At 41.1% G+C, this 17,355-nt stretch overlaps 2 protein-coding genes and 1 long non-coding RNA gene across 5 annotated transcripts; all 3 read left to right on the forward strand.

The window, feature by feature from the left end:
• The first annotated feature begins 3,167 nt into the window (after positions 1-3,167).
• LOC130139397 (dirigent protein 17-like) lies at positions 3,168-6,104 on the forward strand. 3 transcript variants are annotated; one of them, XM_056316246.1, is made up of 2 exons: positions 3,168-3,286; positions 5,359-6,104. In XM_056316246.1, the coding sequence occupies exon 2, from the start codon at positions 5,380-5,382 to the stop codon at positions 5,848-5,850; it is 471 nt and encodes a 156-aa protein (XP_056172221.1). In that variant the 5' UTR covers positions 3,168-3,286; positions 5,359-5,379; the 3' UTR covers positions 5,851-6,104. The 3 variants fall into 3 exon arrangements, with proteins under 3 accessions (XP_056172221.1, XP_056172222.1, XP_056172223.1); XM_056316247.1 differs by lacking the exon at positions 3,168-3,286 and adding an exon at positions 3,413-3,537; XM_056316248.1 differs by lacking the exon at positions 3,168-3,286 and adding an exon at positions 3,429-3,446.
• Positions 6,105-8,878: 2,774 nt separating this feature from the next.
• On the forward strand, positions 8,879-10,290 carry LOC130139566 (uncharacterized). The gene is made up of 3 exons (XR_008817674.1): positions 8,879-9,401; positions 9,566-9,652; positions 9,740-10,290. It is a non-coding gene; the product is annotated as an uncharacterized LOC130139566 (long non-coding RNA).
• Positions 10,291-11,500: 1,210 nt separating this feature from the next.
• Positions 11,501-13,852, forward strand: LOC115674236 (protein ALUMINUM SENSITIVE 3-like). The gene is made up of 3 exons (XM_030596581.2): positions 11,501-11,924; positions 12,927-13,172; positions 13,432-13,852. Exons 1-3 carry the CDS (start codon positions 11,691-11,693, stop codon positions 13,744-13,746), a joined length of 795 nt encoding a protein of 264 aa, XP_030452441.1. The 5' UTR covers positions 11,501-11,690; the 3' UTR covers positions 13,747-13,852.
• The last annotated feature ends 3,503 nt before the right edge of the window (positions 13,853-17,355 follow it).

Below are 17,355 nucleotides of genomic sequence, written 5' to 3' on the forward strand. Positions count from 1 at the left end.
GAAACCACTAAGGAGCATACATGCGAGAACAGTTACTTGGAACCATGATTATGAGGAAGTTATCACTTGTGGACAAGATCGTGAAACAGTTATCTTGAAAGCAGAATCATGGCATCACATGGACATGAAGACAAGATTTTCGGAATGGAAGAACATGGGCACAACTGTTGAAAACTGCTAAGGAGCAGTTACCACACGACCATTATAAATATCACCGGCCATCTACCGGAGAAAGGACCCCCGACAAAATCAAACAACATGTTATCTTTCAATTATCTTTACTTTCATGTACCGCACTTTATCTTCCTTAGCTTTAGCTTTCCGATTCGCGTCGTCGATTAAATTCCGACATTTATCTCTATCCCGAGTGTTGCGTCGTCGATTAAATTACGGCGTTACATCTTTGTGTACGTGTGCGGCTGTATTTTCAAACTTTGTCGTCGATTAAATTCCGGTACGGTTTGTACATATAGTCCGGTTCGAAGTTCGGAGTAAAAGTTCGCCGTTTTTCCTTGTCTCCCTGGATATTTTCTGTCCGGAGTCGCCATGGAACCCGGTCTCCTCACATTAAGAACCGAAGAACGACTTTCGGTGAATTATATTTCGCCGCAGGAGCATTTTCCGGTGAAACAATTAGTAACAAGTAAAACACTGTATTTAATTATTTAATTGAAGGTAAAATAAAAAAAATTCAAGATATTTTGGGGATAAAGTTCAATTGCAAGGTCTAAGACGACCCAGAAAGCACTTGATTATGATGAACTTTGTAAGCTTACAAACATGTTGGTCGACCGTATTTTGAAACATGGAAAAAAAATCATTGTCTTATCAAATTATCGACAAGGTTTAGAAAGTCTTATGATAGTTTCTAACAAATTTGATTGTAGCTCCTTCTATTTCCATTGGGAGTAGGGATGCGGCCGGTTCATGAAACCTTAAAAAAAAGTTGTTTGTGGAACGGAAGACTTTGCTTCAAAGACCATTATTACTTCATCCAAACTTACGTATTCTGCATTTCCTGTAACTATTATATCATCAACATAAAAAAAAAAGTACCATAAACAGTGTGAATTCCCTTGTCATTAATATGTTGACTAACCTCTCTTATAGGCTTAAATGTTAAAGCCAAGCTTGGTAATTGAAATTTCGAAAGCGTCGATGTCTCTTCGATTGTCATTAAACAAATCTCGAGTGAATATTTATGTGCTCGCTTTTAGCCCTAGATGCACTTCTGGTCATGAAGAAGAGAGGAAAAAACCACCATTTTAACATCCTTTGTGCCAACAGGCATTGCCGCCTTACTGGTAGAGGGATTAGGGGATGGGGCCAAAGAGTATCAGGTCCAGGATTCGATACCTGTGAGCATTAAATGATAGAAAATTTTGGTCCTAACCAATATAGAATAGCACGATGAAATTTATTAGAACAATTTCAAAAAGGGTTGTTGTACTCCTATTTAAATTGTGATAACTATACTGAAAGTCCTAAAACTTGTCATGAAAGTACAGTTGAGTCCTAATACTTTCAAAAAGCGCAATCAAATCCTAAAATTAGTGGAATCAAGTTTTTTATTAAGTCCGTCCAACTTGGCTAACGAAAAACGCTAAAGTGGCTTTTTATTTATTTATTATTTTCTCTCTATTACATGACGCTAATGTGGCTAAAAATGAAGAACAAAGCCAAGCGATGCCGTTTTGGTCCATATCTACTTTTTTAATCTAAATACTATTTTTTGACCGAAAAAAATAAATCTAAATATTTAAAAAAAAAACAAAAACAAGGGACGGCAGAAGAGGGCGAGGGCTTCGCCGCCGCTGCCAACCATTGCCGAAAAGGGCCGACGATGGTGAGGCGAGGGCTGATTGGGCCTTGGCCAATGGCTGGCGACCTTGGCCAATGGCTGGCGACCTTGGCCGATCACAGGCAAGGGCCTACTGGCCCTCCGTTAGATCTAAGTGAGGGCAGGCGACCCTCACCCAGGCCGGCAGGCCCTCTCCTGTATGGCGATAATGGGCAGCAGCGGTGAGACCGATATTACATCCCTAGAGGATGTCCATTCTCTAGAGGAGAATTCTGTTGTTGTTACGATCCCCTTTTCATTTCAACGACCAATGGCCAAACCGACATTACGTGCTTCCACTGCCACCACTCCAATTGGTGAATTGGAACTTCGATCCTCGAAGTCTCGGAGGAAAGGGTGCACGGTTATGTTCCGTTTGATTCCATTTCGGTTTAAAGTTTGAATCCAACTGAATTATTCTCCATTTTTCCGATTTTCTTTTTTTATTAAATAATTAAATTTTTATATTTCAAAATAATAAGACGGAGCACACAAGCGAACTACGCACACCAAAACACCCAAATAGATTGAGACATCTTTCTAAGAATTAGGAAAAAAATAAGTCAAAGTGACATCTTTTTTGTCGCCAGTCGAAAAATATTACAAATTGGTAAGTTTGTCACATTAGTTCATACCTTGAGGGGACAAAATTAGAGTTTTATCGCCTTAAGTAAAATTTAAATGACAAAATTTAAGACGACAAATTATTAAACTTTGTTGCCTTAGGTGTACCCTAAAGCGGCCATTGGTATACTCTAAGGCGATAAATAAATTTTTTTGTAGGGTAAATGACACAAATGATTTTTGAATTTAACTAAATGTGCAATGTGACCATGAACTTTTAATTTATTCAATATAATCCTTGAACTTTAGCCTAATTTGCAATGTCTTCATGATATTTTAATTTGTTCAATATTATCCTTGAAATTTTGGTAAATATTCAAACTAATCCCGAGACTGAACTAATGATTGGATGATATTGGATATTTTCATATACTCCAAGGATTACTTTGAACATTTACAAAAAAAATTCGGGGATCATATTGAACAAATTAAAAGTTCAAGGACGACATTGCACATTGAGCTAAAATTCAAGGATTACATTGAAGAAATTAAAAGTTCAAGGATCACATTACACATTAAGTTAAAGTTCATGGAGCATTTGTGTCATTATCATTTTTCTTATGGTCTCTAGTTGGACTGGCAATAAAAAATTTCCTTGAATGAGACAGAAATTAGTATTAGATTTTTAATAAGTAAGCGTAGTACTGAATTACGAAAATACCCTAAGTTCTTGCCCTTTTTTTTTTTCATTTTTTTCCTTTCCTTCCGTCTCTGTTCGTCCTCCCGCACCTGGCAAGGCAGCACTCGTGACCGTCTCTCTCGTGTCCCTGTTTCTTGTATGATATGTGCTGCAAATTCCAGGCGAACAATCGTCACTCGAAGGTACGCATCTCGTGATCCCCTCCCCCATTTCTGCGTCAAGCTTTCCATCGTTTTGTTTGGACTTGTTTCATTTCCCTCGCTGATTTGGGCATCTTCAGTTGCGATACCGAGCACCCATTGAATGCCAGATTGAGGGTTGTAATTCGAGTAATATGATCATGTGGGTACAAGTGCTTTGAAGGAGGCTTGGCTTTAATCTTTGTTCAGTTGTAGATTCTTGTGCTATCCGATTGGCTTCTGGAAACCATCTTGTAATCCCTAGTTTCTTTAGTCTTTTCGCTTACAGAGTTGAAGCACCCTTTTTCTTTGCTGGTCCTTGATGCTCTTTTGCTTATGGGTTGTGTGGTTCTTGATTTTGAACGGTATTATGGTTGATCTGGAATTGCATTTGCGTCCGTGTTTAAGAAACAAGTGTCCTGGAAGACTGCCCTCGATCAAAATCTTCTAACCAAATCCCTACTTTCGACTTGAATTCAGTACTGGGGAAATGCTGGGTCAAACCATATAAAGATATGCAATCCAATCCCTCGCGAATGTTTCGTTTTTTGAAGTTTGTCCTTTCTATACCATATGGGAAGTGCTGTTTGTGCGAGTGAATATGCTAGAATGTTAGGAACGAGAAACGTTTTATTGGACGCTGAAAGAGGTTTGGTCAGGGTGCTCAATCTTTGCATCTGCAACAAGTAAGACTAACGAAAAGAAAATGTGAAGGGAGGTGGTGGCAACGACATGAGACAAACTCGAAACACAGAAATTTGGTCCACTGTTTTCCATATTGTTATTGCTACACTCATGCTTTTGTCTTCCGTTGCTGACCGGAAAGAATGCACATTACTAGAGATTGTTATTTTCTCCTGAGGATTCAGCATTGGTTGAGGTATTGGTGTAAATACTATTTATAAAAAAAAGGCAGTAGCTGATCTAGTTTGGGCACCAAATTATGGTCAACTGCCGATAATTAGATCTCCTCGTTCTCAGAGGTATTTTGTGGATAAACTTGGTAGATGATGATCTGGCAGAAAATATGTAACAGATTGGAGTTTTACTGAAAAAAATCTTTCTTGGAGTTTTGGTCGTTAAGTCCAGTCACTACCTTTTGGAAAATAGCTAAAGCATCTATGTGGCTGTATTGATGCTTGGATGCTAGCTCTGCACATACAAAGATCACGGCATATCTTCTACCGGGAAAATAATTTAACAATCTCAAAGTTAATCAAATGCTTATAGCCTGGAGGAAAACTATCACTTGAAAGTCCCTTTCTACTAAATGGTTTATGCAGATACCGGAATTTCTTTAGAGGATGGTGATTTTCAGATTAACTTCGGTTACCAGTTCAAAGAATTTTGGTCTTCGGTTTATCATTTGAGGGAGATACTTTATTTGTTGTCAGGGGATTAAGCCACTGCAGTTATGAGAGCTACTTTATAACTATCTGGGCTTTCCGCCAAAAGGGGAAAAAAGAAAAAAGAATCAATGGGAAACAGAACTAGTAACGACGATCCAAATTTTGCTCAAGATGGAGAGGTTTTTGTCAACTGAAACTGACCTAAATTATCTTCATCACTTCAGCTGCATATACTTTACAGGTTTCACTCTGACCAATGATTATGATATCCTGACCTGAAGCTCAAGGGGATCTCTCGCTTTCCTCTTTCCTATGCATGACTTGTGGTGTTGCGTGCTGCTTAGAACATCAGCACTCTTGTTTCTTCGAGCGATGATTTCTGGGTGCTTGTTATGCATTTTTGCTCCGCCTAATGATGTTGGACCACATAAACTTTGTATCACACCCCTATGAAGCATCCTTTTTCAAAGATGTCTTTTGACTTTCTGATATGCTTGTTTTGGTTATAGTTCAGTGAAAGCATTGGTTCTTCTGCTGACATATATTTGCTTCAAGCTTTGGCTGAATTTTTTGTCTACTGCTTCTCAATCAAATGTTTATTAGTGTGGTTTCCGTTATTTTAGAAATAATCACTGTGGCATGGGTTTAATTGAACAAACTTGATTTTAAACGAAGAATATACAGCGTGATCTGCATCTGAATAGATTACTCTATTCTATGTCTCAGGATATATGAAGACAACTGTAGATGGAAGAAACGTGCAAGGAAATAGAATTAAACTCATTGCCGGCAGGGGTATATGTCTTGCCTGGAGAACCTGCTATAGTAATTAATGGGGTGCCAAAGTTGAACTCTAGCAATGGCCCTCCTGCTTTTTCTGATTTCAAGCATGAGCCGAAGTCACCCGACTTCCAAGGCTTCGGTGAATGGATTGAAGGGAGAGAAGTTTGGAAACTGTTTGAAGGGCGATATTTTTCTGGTACTGTTGTGCAGTTTGATAAGGAAACCGGCTGGTACAGGGTGGTCTACGAAGACGGAGACTCTGAAGATCTTGAGTGGCATGAGCTGGAAGATATTCTACTTCCTTTGGACATCACAGTTCCTCTGAAATCATTGGCACTAAAGGTCATCAGGAAAGGCCAGAAATCCACTAACAAAAGTCAAAGGAGCTTGATACCGTATCAAAAAGGTAAGACCACTAATTCGGGAACAAGGTGAAGATAAGCGAGGGCGGTCGAGGAAGCTGGTTGCTGGATTCATACCATCTGAGTGCAGACGCTGAGCACCGCGGATCGGCCAAAGGTTGGTAAAAGTACCCTAGGAATATGAACGGACCATAAATGATTTTGTGCCCCAATTATTTCGCTCCCTATCTTAGGTGTCATTTTCCTTCAAAACTCGTCTTTGTTAAATTGATTTGAACACTGTTGACACCTGAATTTTCTTTACGGGTCCCTAAGAAATTTTGCTAACCATGAAAAGATTACAAAGAGTTAACCCAGTTTGATCGGAACCGACTCGGCCTGTTAGGCCCAGTCGGATAAAGCTCGGCCAATCCGACCCTGAATTGTGTTTTTTTCTCTCTACAGCCCAAAATTTCCACGCCATGTGGTGCCTCATCGTTGGCTCGATTCTCACCATTGTGAGGTTGATACTTGCCACCACCATACCAAACCCTAAAGAAAACATAGCTTATTGGCTTATTCTACTTTTGGTAAGAGGAGGGAGCGGCAAAAAGAGAAAGGGACCATTGTGCAGGGGTACAAAAAGAACGGAGTAACGAAGGGGAAGCGGGGGCCATTTTCTCCCAAAAAAAAGAGTGCCCGATTTTCTTCACGGCCACCTGCGAACTCCCTAGTCCTTCGCCTCGCTCGACTGGTCACCTCTGTTGTCGCCATCCGACGTCTTCCCGCTCCCGATTCCCAACATTTCCAATGAGTTTCTTTAGTTGCTCAGTTCGAGTCCTCTCTTCCCCAGAGGATCTCGGTTCGGAAGCTTCTTGAGATGGTCGACCACAGTTCGATTCGCCTTGAGCTTGCCCTCCGGCTGCCGTCTCCGAACCGGGTAGGGGCCTTGTGGTTAAACGTTTGTTCCGCGCACCCCTTTTTGTGCATTGTCCAGTTGTAGTTGAGTTGGAAACGGAGGCTCGTTCTTTTCAGTTCGTGCGCGTGTCGGGTATTAATGAGCGGCTGTTGTCAATTTCAAGCATTCCTTACTGTTTCTCTTTGAGTCCGGATGCGAATTCGAGTTCTGAATTGGTCATTGCCCTCTTCCCAGTCCGCGGTCACCACCTGCTCGTCAAAATGTCCAGATTAAGTTAGAGTAGACGTGTTCTTGTGCATAATTAGTCTTGTTGACAATTTGTCATCGAAGAGGGGCGTCCGTTTTTGTGAGTTTGTAACTTTCTTTGAGCACCGGGAAATGGTCGGAGTTTTGAGACGAACGCCACGGAGAGAGAGTGTTGGCTAGAAGCAACGGGGAGAGCCGGCCTGGTGGTGGCCGAGCGATCGCCGGTCGTGGTGGTGGTTTGGCTGCTCAATCCTGGGTCGCTGGGCCAGACAATCAGGGCAAGCTGTTGGCCTAGGCTGGCCGAGAGGAGGTCGGCTGAAGGGTGCTCGAGCTACTGGGACGGCCGAGTGAATGACCGCCGCTCGAGGTCTAGGCCGGCCAATAGGAGGCCGGCTGAGTGCCTCTCGATCAAAGGTGGCCGAGAGGAGGAGCTGCTCTGCCGGACGAGAGGTTGTGGGCTGGGTCTCGGGCTGGGCTGGTCGAGTTTGGGAGTATGGTTGGGCTTAGTTTGTTTTAGGGCCTAGGGTCTAGGTTAGCTGAATTAGAAGAGTGGGTTGGGTTGAATAGGGAATAGGATTTGGGCTAGGTCAGACCGGGCTCAATATAGGAGCCCGGAGCAAAGCCCCGGTTCGGCCCTTGCCCTTGCCCAAATTGAGCTTAAGGGCCCCAAACCGGGTCCGGTTCTTTTTTAATAAAAAAAACATTTTTCAAAAAAATTACAAATTCCAAAAAAAAAAAAAATTAGAATGTTGGTTAGGAAAATTCTGCTTCTTGCTTTCTTAGGGTAGTTCATGCATTTGCCTGGTTGATCTTTAGTTGACTTGTGTGCTTAAAATAAAATTTTTCGACGCGAATGATAACAATTTTGTTTTTCTGTTTTTTTTATTTTTTTTGTTCCCAGGAACAAGCTTGGAACATAATCCATTTGGCAATACAATTTCACTTTTTTTAATTTTTTGGACAAATTTTTAACCGAAAAATAGGTTTGAAATAGAAATTAAAAGTAGATTTTTTTTTACTTTTCTATTTCAGGAACCAAAAGAGCAAAAAGAATTCTCTTTTATTGCTCGCCCTCGCCGCCCCCCACCGCCGCCCACTGGCCGTCCGCAGCCGCTTGTCGAGGCGGTGGGCGAGTTTTAAGAATAACCTATCAAACGAATTTCTATTCTGAGAATAGAAATTTTATGTCGTTATCAAATGTTACTTTTTGCTCATAAATTCGTCCACGGAATAGAAATAAAATTTTCTATTTTCAGCTAGAAATAGGATTGGGAAAGAGAATGGTTATCATTCGCACCCTTAATCGTGGATGCTTTGATTGCCTTATGTTCTTCGGTAGTTAGCTTAAGTGGGGAATTAGAATAATTAGGGATAATGATGTTAGTCTGCTGCTTTGCAAACAAGTGGGGGTTGATGATCATCATCCCTAATTAATTTGTCCCTAATTAAATTAGAAGGCGATCGAATTGATGATGAATTGTTTTTCAACCTTGATTAGTAATACATGATCCTCGGCAGGTAGTTTAGGAAGATGATTCGAATCTAATTAGGAATCAATGATGTTAGCCTATGCTCAGCGAACATAAGTGGGGGTTAACAACCATTGCCTTTAATTAATCCATAGTTTGATTAAGAGATGGTTGGGTTGATTGATTGCTTGTTTGTTTGCCGATAAGCGAGTGAATTAGGCTTATCCTAGATAGAATTTAATCTCTAATTTCAGGCTTATGGGGTTCATGTTCCGAGGTTTAAAAACAAGGCCATGTATTTTATTTGCCTGACAAGTATCGATTTTTCTTCCTTGTACCTTACTTTAAACATTTTCAATGCTTGTGTTCTTAATGCTTGCACTTTTAATACTTGGTTGTTTCATTGCGCATTGCACTTCAATAACTTGTTTGTTAATTTCCTTTCTAAAATGGTCAGGGCTAGTTTAGGACCGTAATAAACCTTTCAAGAATATTTGCATGATCACTTGGTAGCTTTGACACCTTAGGATCATAATTGGTAAAAACATGCTTGATCACTTATATAACGACTCTCCAAGTTAATGGTACCGCAAGGGTGTTAATAGGCATTAGCATTAGCGTAATCAAGTCCCCACACCTAATTAATTTCTGGTTGCGTAGGAAGTGAGACATCTCATGTCTTGCTTGATTTCAAGCCGATTCCGAAAGGCTAGTAGCGACTCTTTTCACACGTAGAATCCTTAGGAATTAAGCGAAACTTAAAATGAAATCTAAGGCCACACCTAATCGAGGGCCGTTGGCCCGATTTTGGGCATTACCCCTAAACCTATGTCTTTTCCCCCCTTCAGACAGAAAAGGTAGGTCGCAACAAACAGAGACTACACTTGATCTCAACCAGAAGGCCGAGAAAGGCATCTGCTCTGTCTTTCTTCTCTTTGCTGAGGATCATACCAGAAAAAAGCTGCCTAAAAAGAAGTTACCAACTTCTGGATTTGTCGTCTCTTTATAAAGGTATACTTTGCTATGATCTTCCTGCGGGCTCGTCTTTAGGTGCATCTATCATTCAAATCATCCGTTTATGCACTAGGAAGCAGGCCATCTCAGGACTACATTTCTTTAACTAATCTAATGTCGACTGTGCTTACTACGACCATTCTGAGTGGCGAATGTACTAGGAAGCAGGTCATCTCAGGATCACATCTCTCGTGAGGCACTTTGTCAAATTCCCGGCGGCTACCATATCGCAATTGATGTTATTTGGTGTAGGTGCCACCTGATTTATCTACGTTCGGCATTGGAAAATTCCACTTTGATGACTGTGTGATTCACTTCAGAGTGTCTTTTTCCAGTTTACTTTTCTCAGTGCCTGCCAAACGGATAACATCAACCACCCATATCACTTTAAAAGTAAAGAGGCATGCGTACGGGGTAGCGTTAGAGAATCCTAGTCGCAACTCATTCCAAGTGTGAATGCATGGCTGGGCCACGGATCTTCGATTCGATTCGTTTATTGACGATGATCGATTGATTGATGTCCTTCGAATGTGGAAAATGTCCGGGAAATTGGACGGTGGCTCGAGCGACTTGAAGTACCAATACTATGTTAATGGACGCAAGCATCGCATGCGAAATTGACATGTTGTTGCAAGAAAATCAAACCCTAAGAGAGAGAGAGAGAGTGACATTACACACATCGGAGATTGAAGAATTGACATGTTGCAAGAAAATCGCCTACGTCAAATCCGGGATTTGGCATTTTTCTAAGTGTATTGGATGAGTCGTCATAGTAAGTGCTCTGAGTGCGATTTTTTGGATATTCTTCAAAACCATATGACGAATGAGATAATGAAAAAAAGGAGACCCTCCACTACTTCGTACAAATCGGTGGGTACGTTGGCACACCCGCACCAATCCATACTTATTGGCTAATGCCAATATAGCATATTCTTGGATTAATAAGATTTGTCCTTTCCTCTTCTCCAAGTGTTACTTTCATCTCCCGGCTAAATTTCCATTAGGGTTTTGTTTGTTTAGCCGAAAATGATTTCCGAAGATTCGTTTCTCATATTTTTGAATGTTTCGTTATCGAAAAACGGAAAATCGTTTACAATAGCGCGCGCTAAAAATGAGGAAAACATTTTCTCTTTATTGGAGAGAGGAAATCATTTGCCCCGAGCATCCAATAGAAAACAGCTCGTCTCGCCCATGCAGACGCTTACACAAAGAACCTGTCATCAAGATTTTCTTCTTCTCTTCACAGCAGAATTCGAACTCTACTGTTGTTTCATGTTTTGTCAGACCGATATCAGAAACCAACTTCATATTCTCACGGGGCTCAACTAAATTACTGGATTTCTGGGCAACAAGTAGAGATCTATTGTAATTTATCTGAGCTTTTCTTGCTGATTAGAGTTTTCTTCTTTTCTTTTTCTTTTTGTGTTTTTGGTAGCATGTCATAGAGATTTGAGTTCATAGCATTCTATAACATAGAGTCAAATAGATGACAAAAGGTGTTTGCTACATCTTTTTCAAAAGTTAGCAATCTATGATTTAAAGTTATGTATGAAAACAACTACCTACATAAATAAGATCCAAACATTGAAAAACCACTTTCAGCTCATTTTCAAGTCAATCACCAAACAAGAAAAAACTCATCATCTTCCCTGAAATTAAATTCATCATAAAACATTTTCCTTAGACACGTAGTTCTTCGTGAAACAAACACAACTTAAGTTATGCCCAAAACTCATGTATAGGAACCACCAAATTGGTTGATCACGAGTTCAATTCGCGTCATGAAGGAGTCATTCAACGGCATGTGCCGCGTTGCCTAGCCAGAGTACATCTCGTGTGGATAGACTTCTTGGCTTTCGACATCTTTGTGATGTTGCAGTGAAGGGACTTGCTAATCTAGCATTTTCGTGTCGCCGGTGATGTTGAGTGACTATGGCCCGGTCCAGATGTTGAGTAGCAGGTGAAAGACCCTGGAAAAAAAAAAAAGCTCAAATGGGGAAATCATGGTCTAAATTCGTTCCACCACGTCAATTTCCGTACAAAGGAACAGTCATATATAATGTCCTATATCTATATGTTCAGCCGAATCTATAAAGTAGAGAGTCTTTCCTCATCACGTGCTTCGTCTTTGCGACTGCCGCACACCACCATTTCCACAAGAAACGACAGCCACATCAATTAGACATACCACAGACTTTTCAATCAGCCGGCGTTATCTTCACAATCACTCACTCTTTCCTCTGGTGGCACGTCCAAATTGGCCTATCTTTCTTCTCTGACTGAGCAATGATGATGGCTGCCGCGTATCACTTCGCGAAGGGCATGATTAAGCCGTTGGCCGCACTCGCCGTGGTGGCGATGGCAGTGGGGCTGTCCTACTTGCAGAAGCTGGGCTTGGAGAGGGAGATGGTCTACTCCATCTTCAGAGCTTTCCTTCAGCTCTCCGTGATTGGTTTCGTTCTGCAGTTCATTTTCAACCGCCAAAGCATCGCTTGGATCTTCTTGGCTTACATTTTCATGGTTTGCAACCTCTCCCTCCTCTGATCAGCTCTGTACTTCTTTTTTTCAGTCTTTTTCTCTTGGATTTCGCAAACGCTTGGTCGGTCTTGTTTTGGTTGGTTGTTGATGTGGGAGTTTTTCAGACATTCGACCCTCAAAAGCAAGACTTTTTCTTTTGCCCCAGTTATAGAAACTTCTCTGTATGTCTGGGACTCGTGCCTCTGTGTTGTCCTGTGCTATCAAAAAGTTGTCGGAAAATTCTCTTATCTATGAGTGTTGATCCAGCCGAATTCTATGGAGTCTCGACAAACCGATATCACCCAGGAAATGCAACAATATTTGTTTTCGATCAGTATAATCTGCACGGAACTATGAACTCGGTCGGGGCCGCAGTTTTCACCATAACTAGCAGGTAGAAATTTGAGACAAGATATCATATTTAACCCTAGCACAAGCATAGATAATTCCATTTCATTTATGTACCTGAAGATTTCGAGAGCTTGGGTTGCATCTAACATAGGTGGAAAATGTCATCCAAATCATAATCATGGAATCTCCCTCCTGCTTTGATTTCCGAGTCGATGAAAAATTATGTGAAAATTAAGGCCACTAATTGGAGTACTCTGTAATGGATTTGGTATTATGTGTTCGCAGAGATGTAATGTAAGCTAAACAGGTACAGAATCGGCCAGGGTTCTTTTTCCAGAAAGGCGACAAGTTGAAGGAGAATTTTAATGGAGCCATAGATCCTCATTCATTCTGCAACTTGCTTCCTATAAACCTTACATTTGAAGTCAATCAAAGGCACTTTATCGAAAGATTTCAGTGGCAGTTTTTTAATGGCAATAACATATTTTATATCGAGTTTTTTATCATCTCCTCGTGCAAGTACAAACCGGAAGCAATTTGTGTATGGCGTTCTCCTTATCGTGCAATTTTTTAGGAATTGATCAGGTGAACCAAGCAGGAAGTGAAAACAGGGCTTCCGTTGATTTTTTTCTTTGCCTTTTTCATTGATTGCAGATATGTATTGCCGGTTACACAGCAGGACAACGAGCTAAGCATGTGCCCAATGGCAAGTACATCGCCGGAGCCTCGATTTTGGCTGGAACTTCGGTGACGATGTTGATGTTGGTGCTGTTGCACGTATTTCCTTTCACTCCTCGTTACATTATACCAGTTGCAGGGATGATGATTGGAAATTCGATGACAGTAACCGGAGTCACCATGAAGCGACTTCGAGACGACATCAAGTCACAAATCAATCAGGTTCGCCGCCACAAATCATATTACCTTGTGATCTTTTTCTTCTCCTGGAAAATGTTCACTAAAACTTGTTGAGAAGATGATAAAGAAGGTTCTCATTGATGAATTGGATAAGAGGAATTACTTTGTCTAGGACCCAGCTCTTCCAAATAAACTTATCAAATCATCTTCATATAGATTTTTGCCTTTTTATAAGGAAAAATCTGGGTTACTTTCCCTAGCACTACGCTCTTTAACTAATAATTCATGAACTTTTTGATAGGTGGAGACAGCGCTGGCTCTCGGTGCGACCCCTGATCAGGCCATAACGCAACAGGTGAAGAGAGCGCTGGTGATTGGACTCTCGCCGGTGTTAGACAATGCCAAAACGGTGGGTCTGATCACGCTTCCAGGAGCAATGACTGGTCTCATAATGGGAGGCGCTTCGCCCCTCGAGGCCATTCAGCTTCAGATCGTGGTGATGAACATGCTTGTCGGCGCTTCCACAGTTAGCAGCATCACGTCGACTTATCTCACCTGCCCCGGTTTCTTCACCTATGCTCACCAATTACGAGTCTATGTCTTCTCTTCAGATTGAGATTGCATCATTTATGTTGAGAATATGATCGTTGATGCAAAAATCAAATCGAAGATCGATTGGTCGTTTTCTCACTGATACCAATTCGTAATTGCTTTTCTTATTATTCTTAACAAGAGGAGGCTGAGATTCATATGAAACTGAGAACTGTCGATGCAGATCTAGACTAGGAAAATGGAAAACAAAAACACACACACAAGAATATCAGTCAATGAACTACTTAGAAGATGCCCGTGATTTGATTAAACTTAAGTGGAACTTAATCTTCCATATGTGAGAATATTTTCATTATCTACAACAATTCAATGAAATCGATAAATACGACAAGCACAACCCAGCTTGATGGTGTCCCTTCACACGACCTGAATATAGCGCCCGCACTCCTTACCCAGCTGGCACGAGTTGCTTGTTGCGTTGTAGAACTTGGGCTTTGCTCACCCACAAGTGCCCATCTTAACCTAGAAGGTGTTCTCGGCGTGCTCCCGGTTGCAGTCCCACTGCAAGGGCGGCTCACTAACACCAGCTCTAACCTTGTTGGTGGGCGTCCAAGAAGTCGCTCGCCTTGGACGGGATCAGGCCCTGTTTCACAATGCCTAGGCTGGAGGACCGTGGGTTCTAAGCGGCAGCAGCTCGGATGGGCTTCGGTTTTCATACCGACACCACTTCTTGGAACTCTAGGACCGGAAGTACTCCGACCCTGTGCAGTGTTTGTCGAGTCGACAAAAGCCAGGACCGGTACGGAGGCGATCATTCCGGCTAGGAACGGAATTGTGCACGGGAACATCATCATAGGTTGTGTGACTAGGTCGAGCTGGTTAATGCTGTCATCATCCTAAAGCAGCTGAAAACAGAAGAGGAATGATTGTGAGGGTTCCACATGGTCAAGTTTCTGAATCACCGTGATCTTTTTCACCAAACATGTTCACCAGTCTTCAGTAGAGATTTCTCTAATTTCGGCTATTGTGGTTGGTAAAACAGACTGTCACTACACAGTTTTAGACACGAAAAATCTCTTAAATTTTATTACAAAGCAATTATTGCAACTAGAATATGGTTCCGTGCTTTATCTGAAACCTGAGAGCATATGTAGAACTCACATGATACGAGCACCTATGCTAATTATCGTAATTACCACCAATGATCTTCAAACACGAACCACTAACTACTAATGATAATGTCTTTCGCTGTGACCATATCGGATTTTTCAAAAAAAAAAATTCCATTTATCAAATTGTTACAGAAACTGGTTAGGAAATATAATGATTTTTCGATGGAGGCCACATGTGTCCAAAATTGGCATTCTACATATAAGGGCCGATGACATTTAGATGGTTGATCAATGGGTTAATATCACGGAAAATTTCTAGTATAACTGTGATAAATTTACCTCAAATTAATATTTTGATCACCAAAAGTCATAAATTGGTACACATGTGACAAATTTACCCCAAATTAATTTTTTGACCACAAAAAATCCTAAAAGGGTACATTTATGACAAATTTGCCCTCTGTTAGTTTCCGATAAATTGGATTAATATCCCGAAAAAACGCAAACCGATACACTTGTGACAAACGAAAGGTAAAACCTAAAACTGGTACACCCATCAACGACCATGTATCATCCAACTCAACAACTAATAGATGGTAAATTTGTCATAGATGTACCGATTTAGGATTTTTTGTGGTCAAAAAATTTGTTTGAGGTAAATTTATTGTGAGTGTATCAGTTTAGGGTTTTTCGTGATATTAACCATTGATCAAATACATAAAAGCCTCCATTTAGGGTCCAAAGCCTAGTGAAAGAAGGAACTGCCTTTTAGGGCTTTGGCATGTCAATCTTGATCCAATTAAACTGTGATGAGGTAAATAGAATGACAACTTGGGTTGGTAAATCTCAGTAGCATGAGCTATGATTATGTACCAAAATATTACCTTGTTAAGCATTTAAATATCTTATTTATCCATCTGGAAGATAAAAAAGAAAACTGCAGATTTAACCCTACCAACTTAGGGGCATTGAAGGATTTTTAGCTCGTGGACCGAAGGTCATCCAATGGTATATTATCAATTGCATGCAAACAGTTTTGGATGAGTGCCATCTACATAGGCCAAATTTTGGTCTTTGGCAATTTAACCGGCTCATGGGATAAGGATTTGTAGGGTGTTTCAAGGGCCATCAAGTAACGAGTCTTGACACGGTGTCCCGGGATTAAAAAAGAAAGGACAGATAGATTAAAGTCCACTTGCACATTCCACATAAATTGGAAGACCATTTAGCTCTGGTTGGTTGCTTGAAGTGAGAAACCAATGACCTAGATATCCACAATGGCAATCAACTGCGTATCACAAGCCACTGGTTCAGGCCAATCTAAAAGTTGGAACTCCGAACTCTCACGTTTAAAAGGCTGCTGTATCCTCATAATTCAACTGTTGTCTGTGCAGAAATGTTGAGAGCGGTTAGTGACTTAGATAATGCACTGCGAGCACCCCCGTCACTAAGAGTGTGTCTGCACAACTGAGGCCTCTTTGCAATGGCATTTTCTTCCATACACGCTGCGTGTGCCACGAAGCTAATCTCTCCGAGCGAGATGGACTACGAGAGTTTTACAATTCCGCAAGTGGTAAACGCTGATGGTTCAAATCCGTTAATCCCAGCACCTCAAAGAAACAAGATATGGAGTTGCTCTGCAACGTGAAAGAGAACAAGACAAGTTACCGGTAGAAGTGAGAATAAGGTGGAATTGTACTTCTTTGGGGTTGAAGAAGGCATGTGACCAGAGGGAGATGCTCACATTGTTGTTTTCCACCCGCTATGGAGCAACTGCTGGGTTACGGCTATTAACCCAACAAGATTGGAGGGTTAGGGAACCTTTTAAGGTGTTCAATGATGCAACAGAGGCCCTGTCCACAAGTGATTATCCATCGAGCAACCAAGCTTTGTCATTCACGTTCTTCATTTCGATGGAACTTTCTAAGGTGAAGATTGAAAAGGTCGGTGAAGACAACGCCGGCGTTTTGTGGTGGTGGAAGGCTAAAGCTTCGCATTTTCCTATTCTTTCCACCGTGGCCCATGACATGCTCACCCATCGGCGCAACTCTACCTTCCAAGTGCACCTCTAATACTAGCTTGGAGACAAGAAAAGGCTTGTTGTGATCTCAAATTTTGCCGTCATTGTCGCAAATTCTTTAAGTTTAAGCTAGGGTTGATTGAGATTTGACAAAGATTGAACGGCGAGATACAAGGCTCAAAATACATTCTAAATATGAAAAAAAAAGAAGGCTTCTACACGTTGCCACCTCAATCCGATAATCAACTTTTGACCCTTCACGAACTGGTCGCCGTTTTCGAATGTCGGAAAGTTCGCGATTTTCCGATTTAGATTGCACATCCTGAAACCATACAGTGCAAAGCATCCCAATGCAACAAAACTTGAATTGGACAAATGTCGGACGAGTGAGCAATTATTGGTCAAACATTAGTCTTTTTTTTGTTTGGTAAAGGTGGTCAAACATTAGTCAAACCATCCAAAATCCAAAAGAAAGATCCCATAACCCAAAATTGTACCTAGAGGTCTCGGAATCGAAAGAAACTTTCCAAACCTATAAGTT

Source organism: Syzygium oleosum, unplaced genomic scaffold (assembly GCF_021117445.2).
Source record: "Syzygium oleosum isolate NSW1041296 unplaced genomic scaffold, Sole_v2.1 Sole_v2.12, whole genome shotgun sequence".
Taxonomy (NCBI): Eukaryota; Viridiplantae; Streptophyta; class Magnoliopsida; order Myrtales; family Myrtaceae; genus Syzygium; species Syzygium oleosum.

Coding starts and splice junctions, on each gene's coding strand:
- LOC115674236 (XM_030596581.2), top strand. CDS start 11,691: ATGATGATGGCTGCCGCGTATCACTTCGCGAAGGGCATGATTAAGCCG. Junction 11,925..12,926: donor TCTTGGCTTACATTTTCATG/GTTTGCAACCTC, acceptor CATTGATTGCAG/ATATGTATTGCCGGTTACAC. Junction 13,173..13,431: donor TCAAGTCACAAATCAATCAG/GTTCGCCGCCAC, acceptor ACTTTTTGATAG/GTGGAGACAGCGCTGGCTCT.
- LOC130139397 (XM_056316246.1), top strand. CDS start 5,380: ATGGAAGAAACGTGCAAGGAAATAGAATTAAACTCATTGCCGGCAGGG.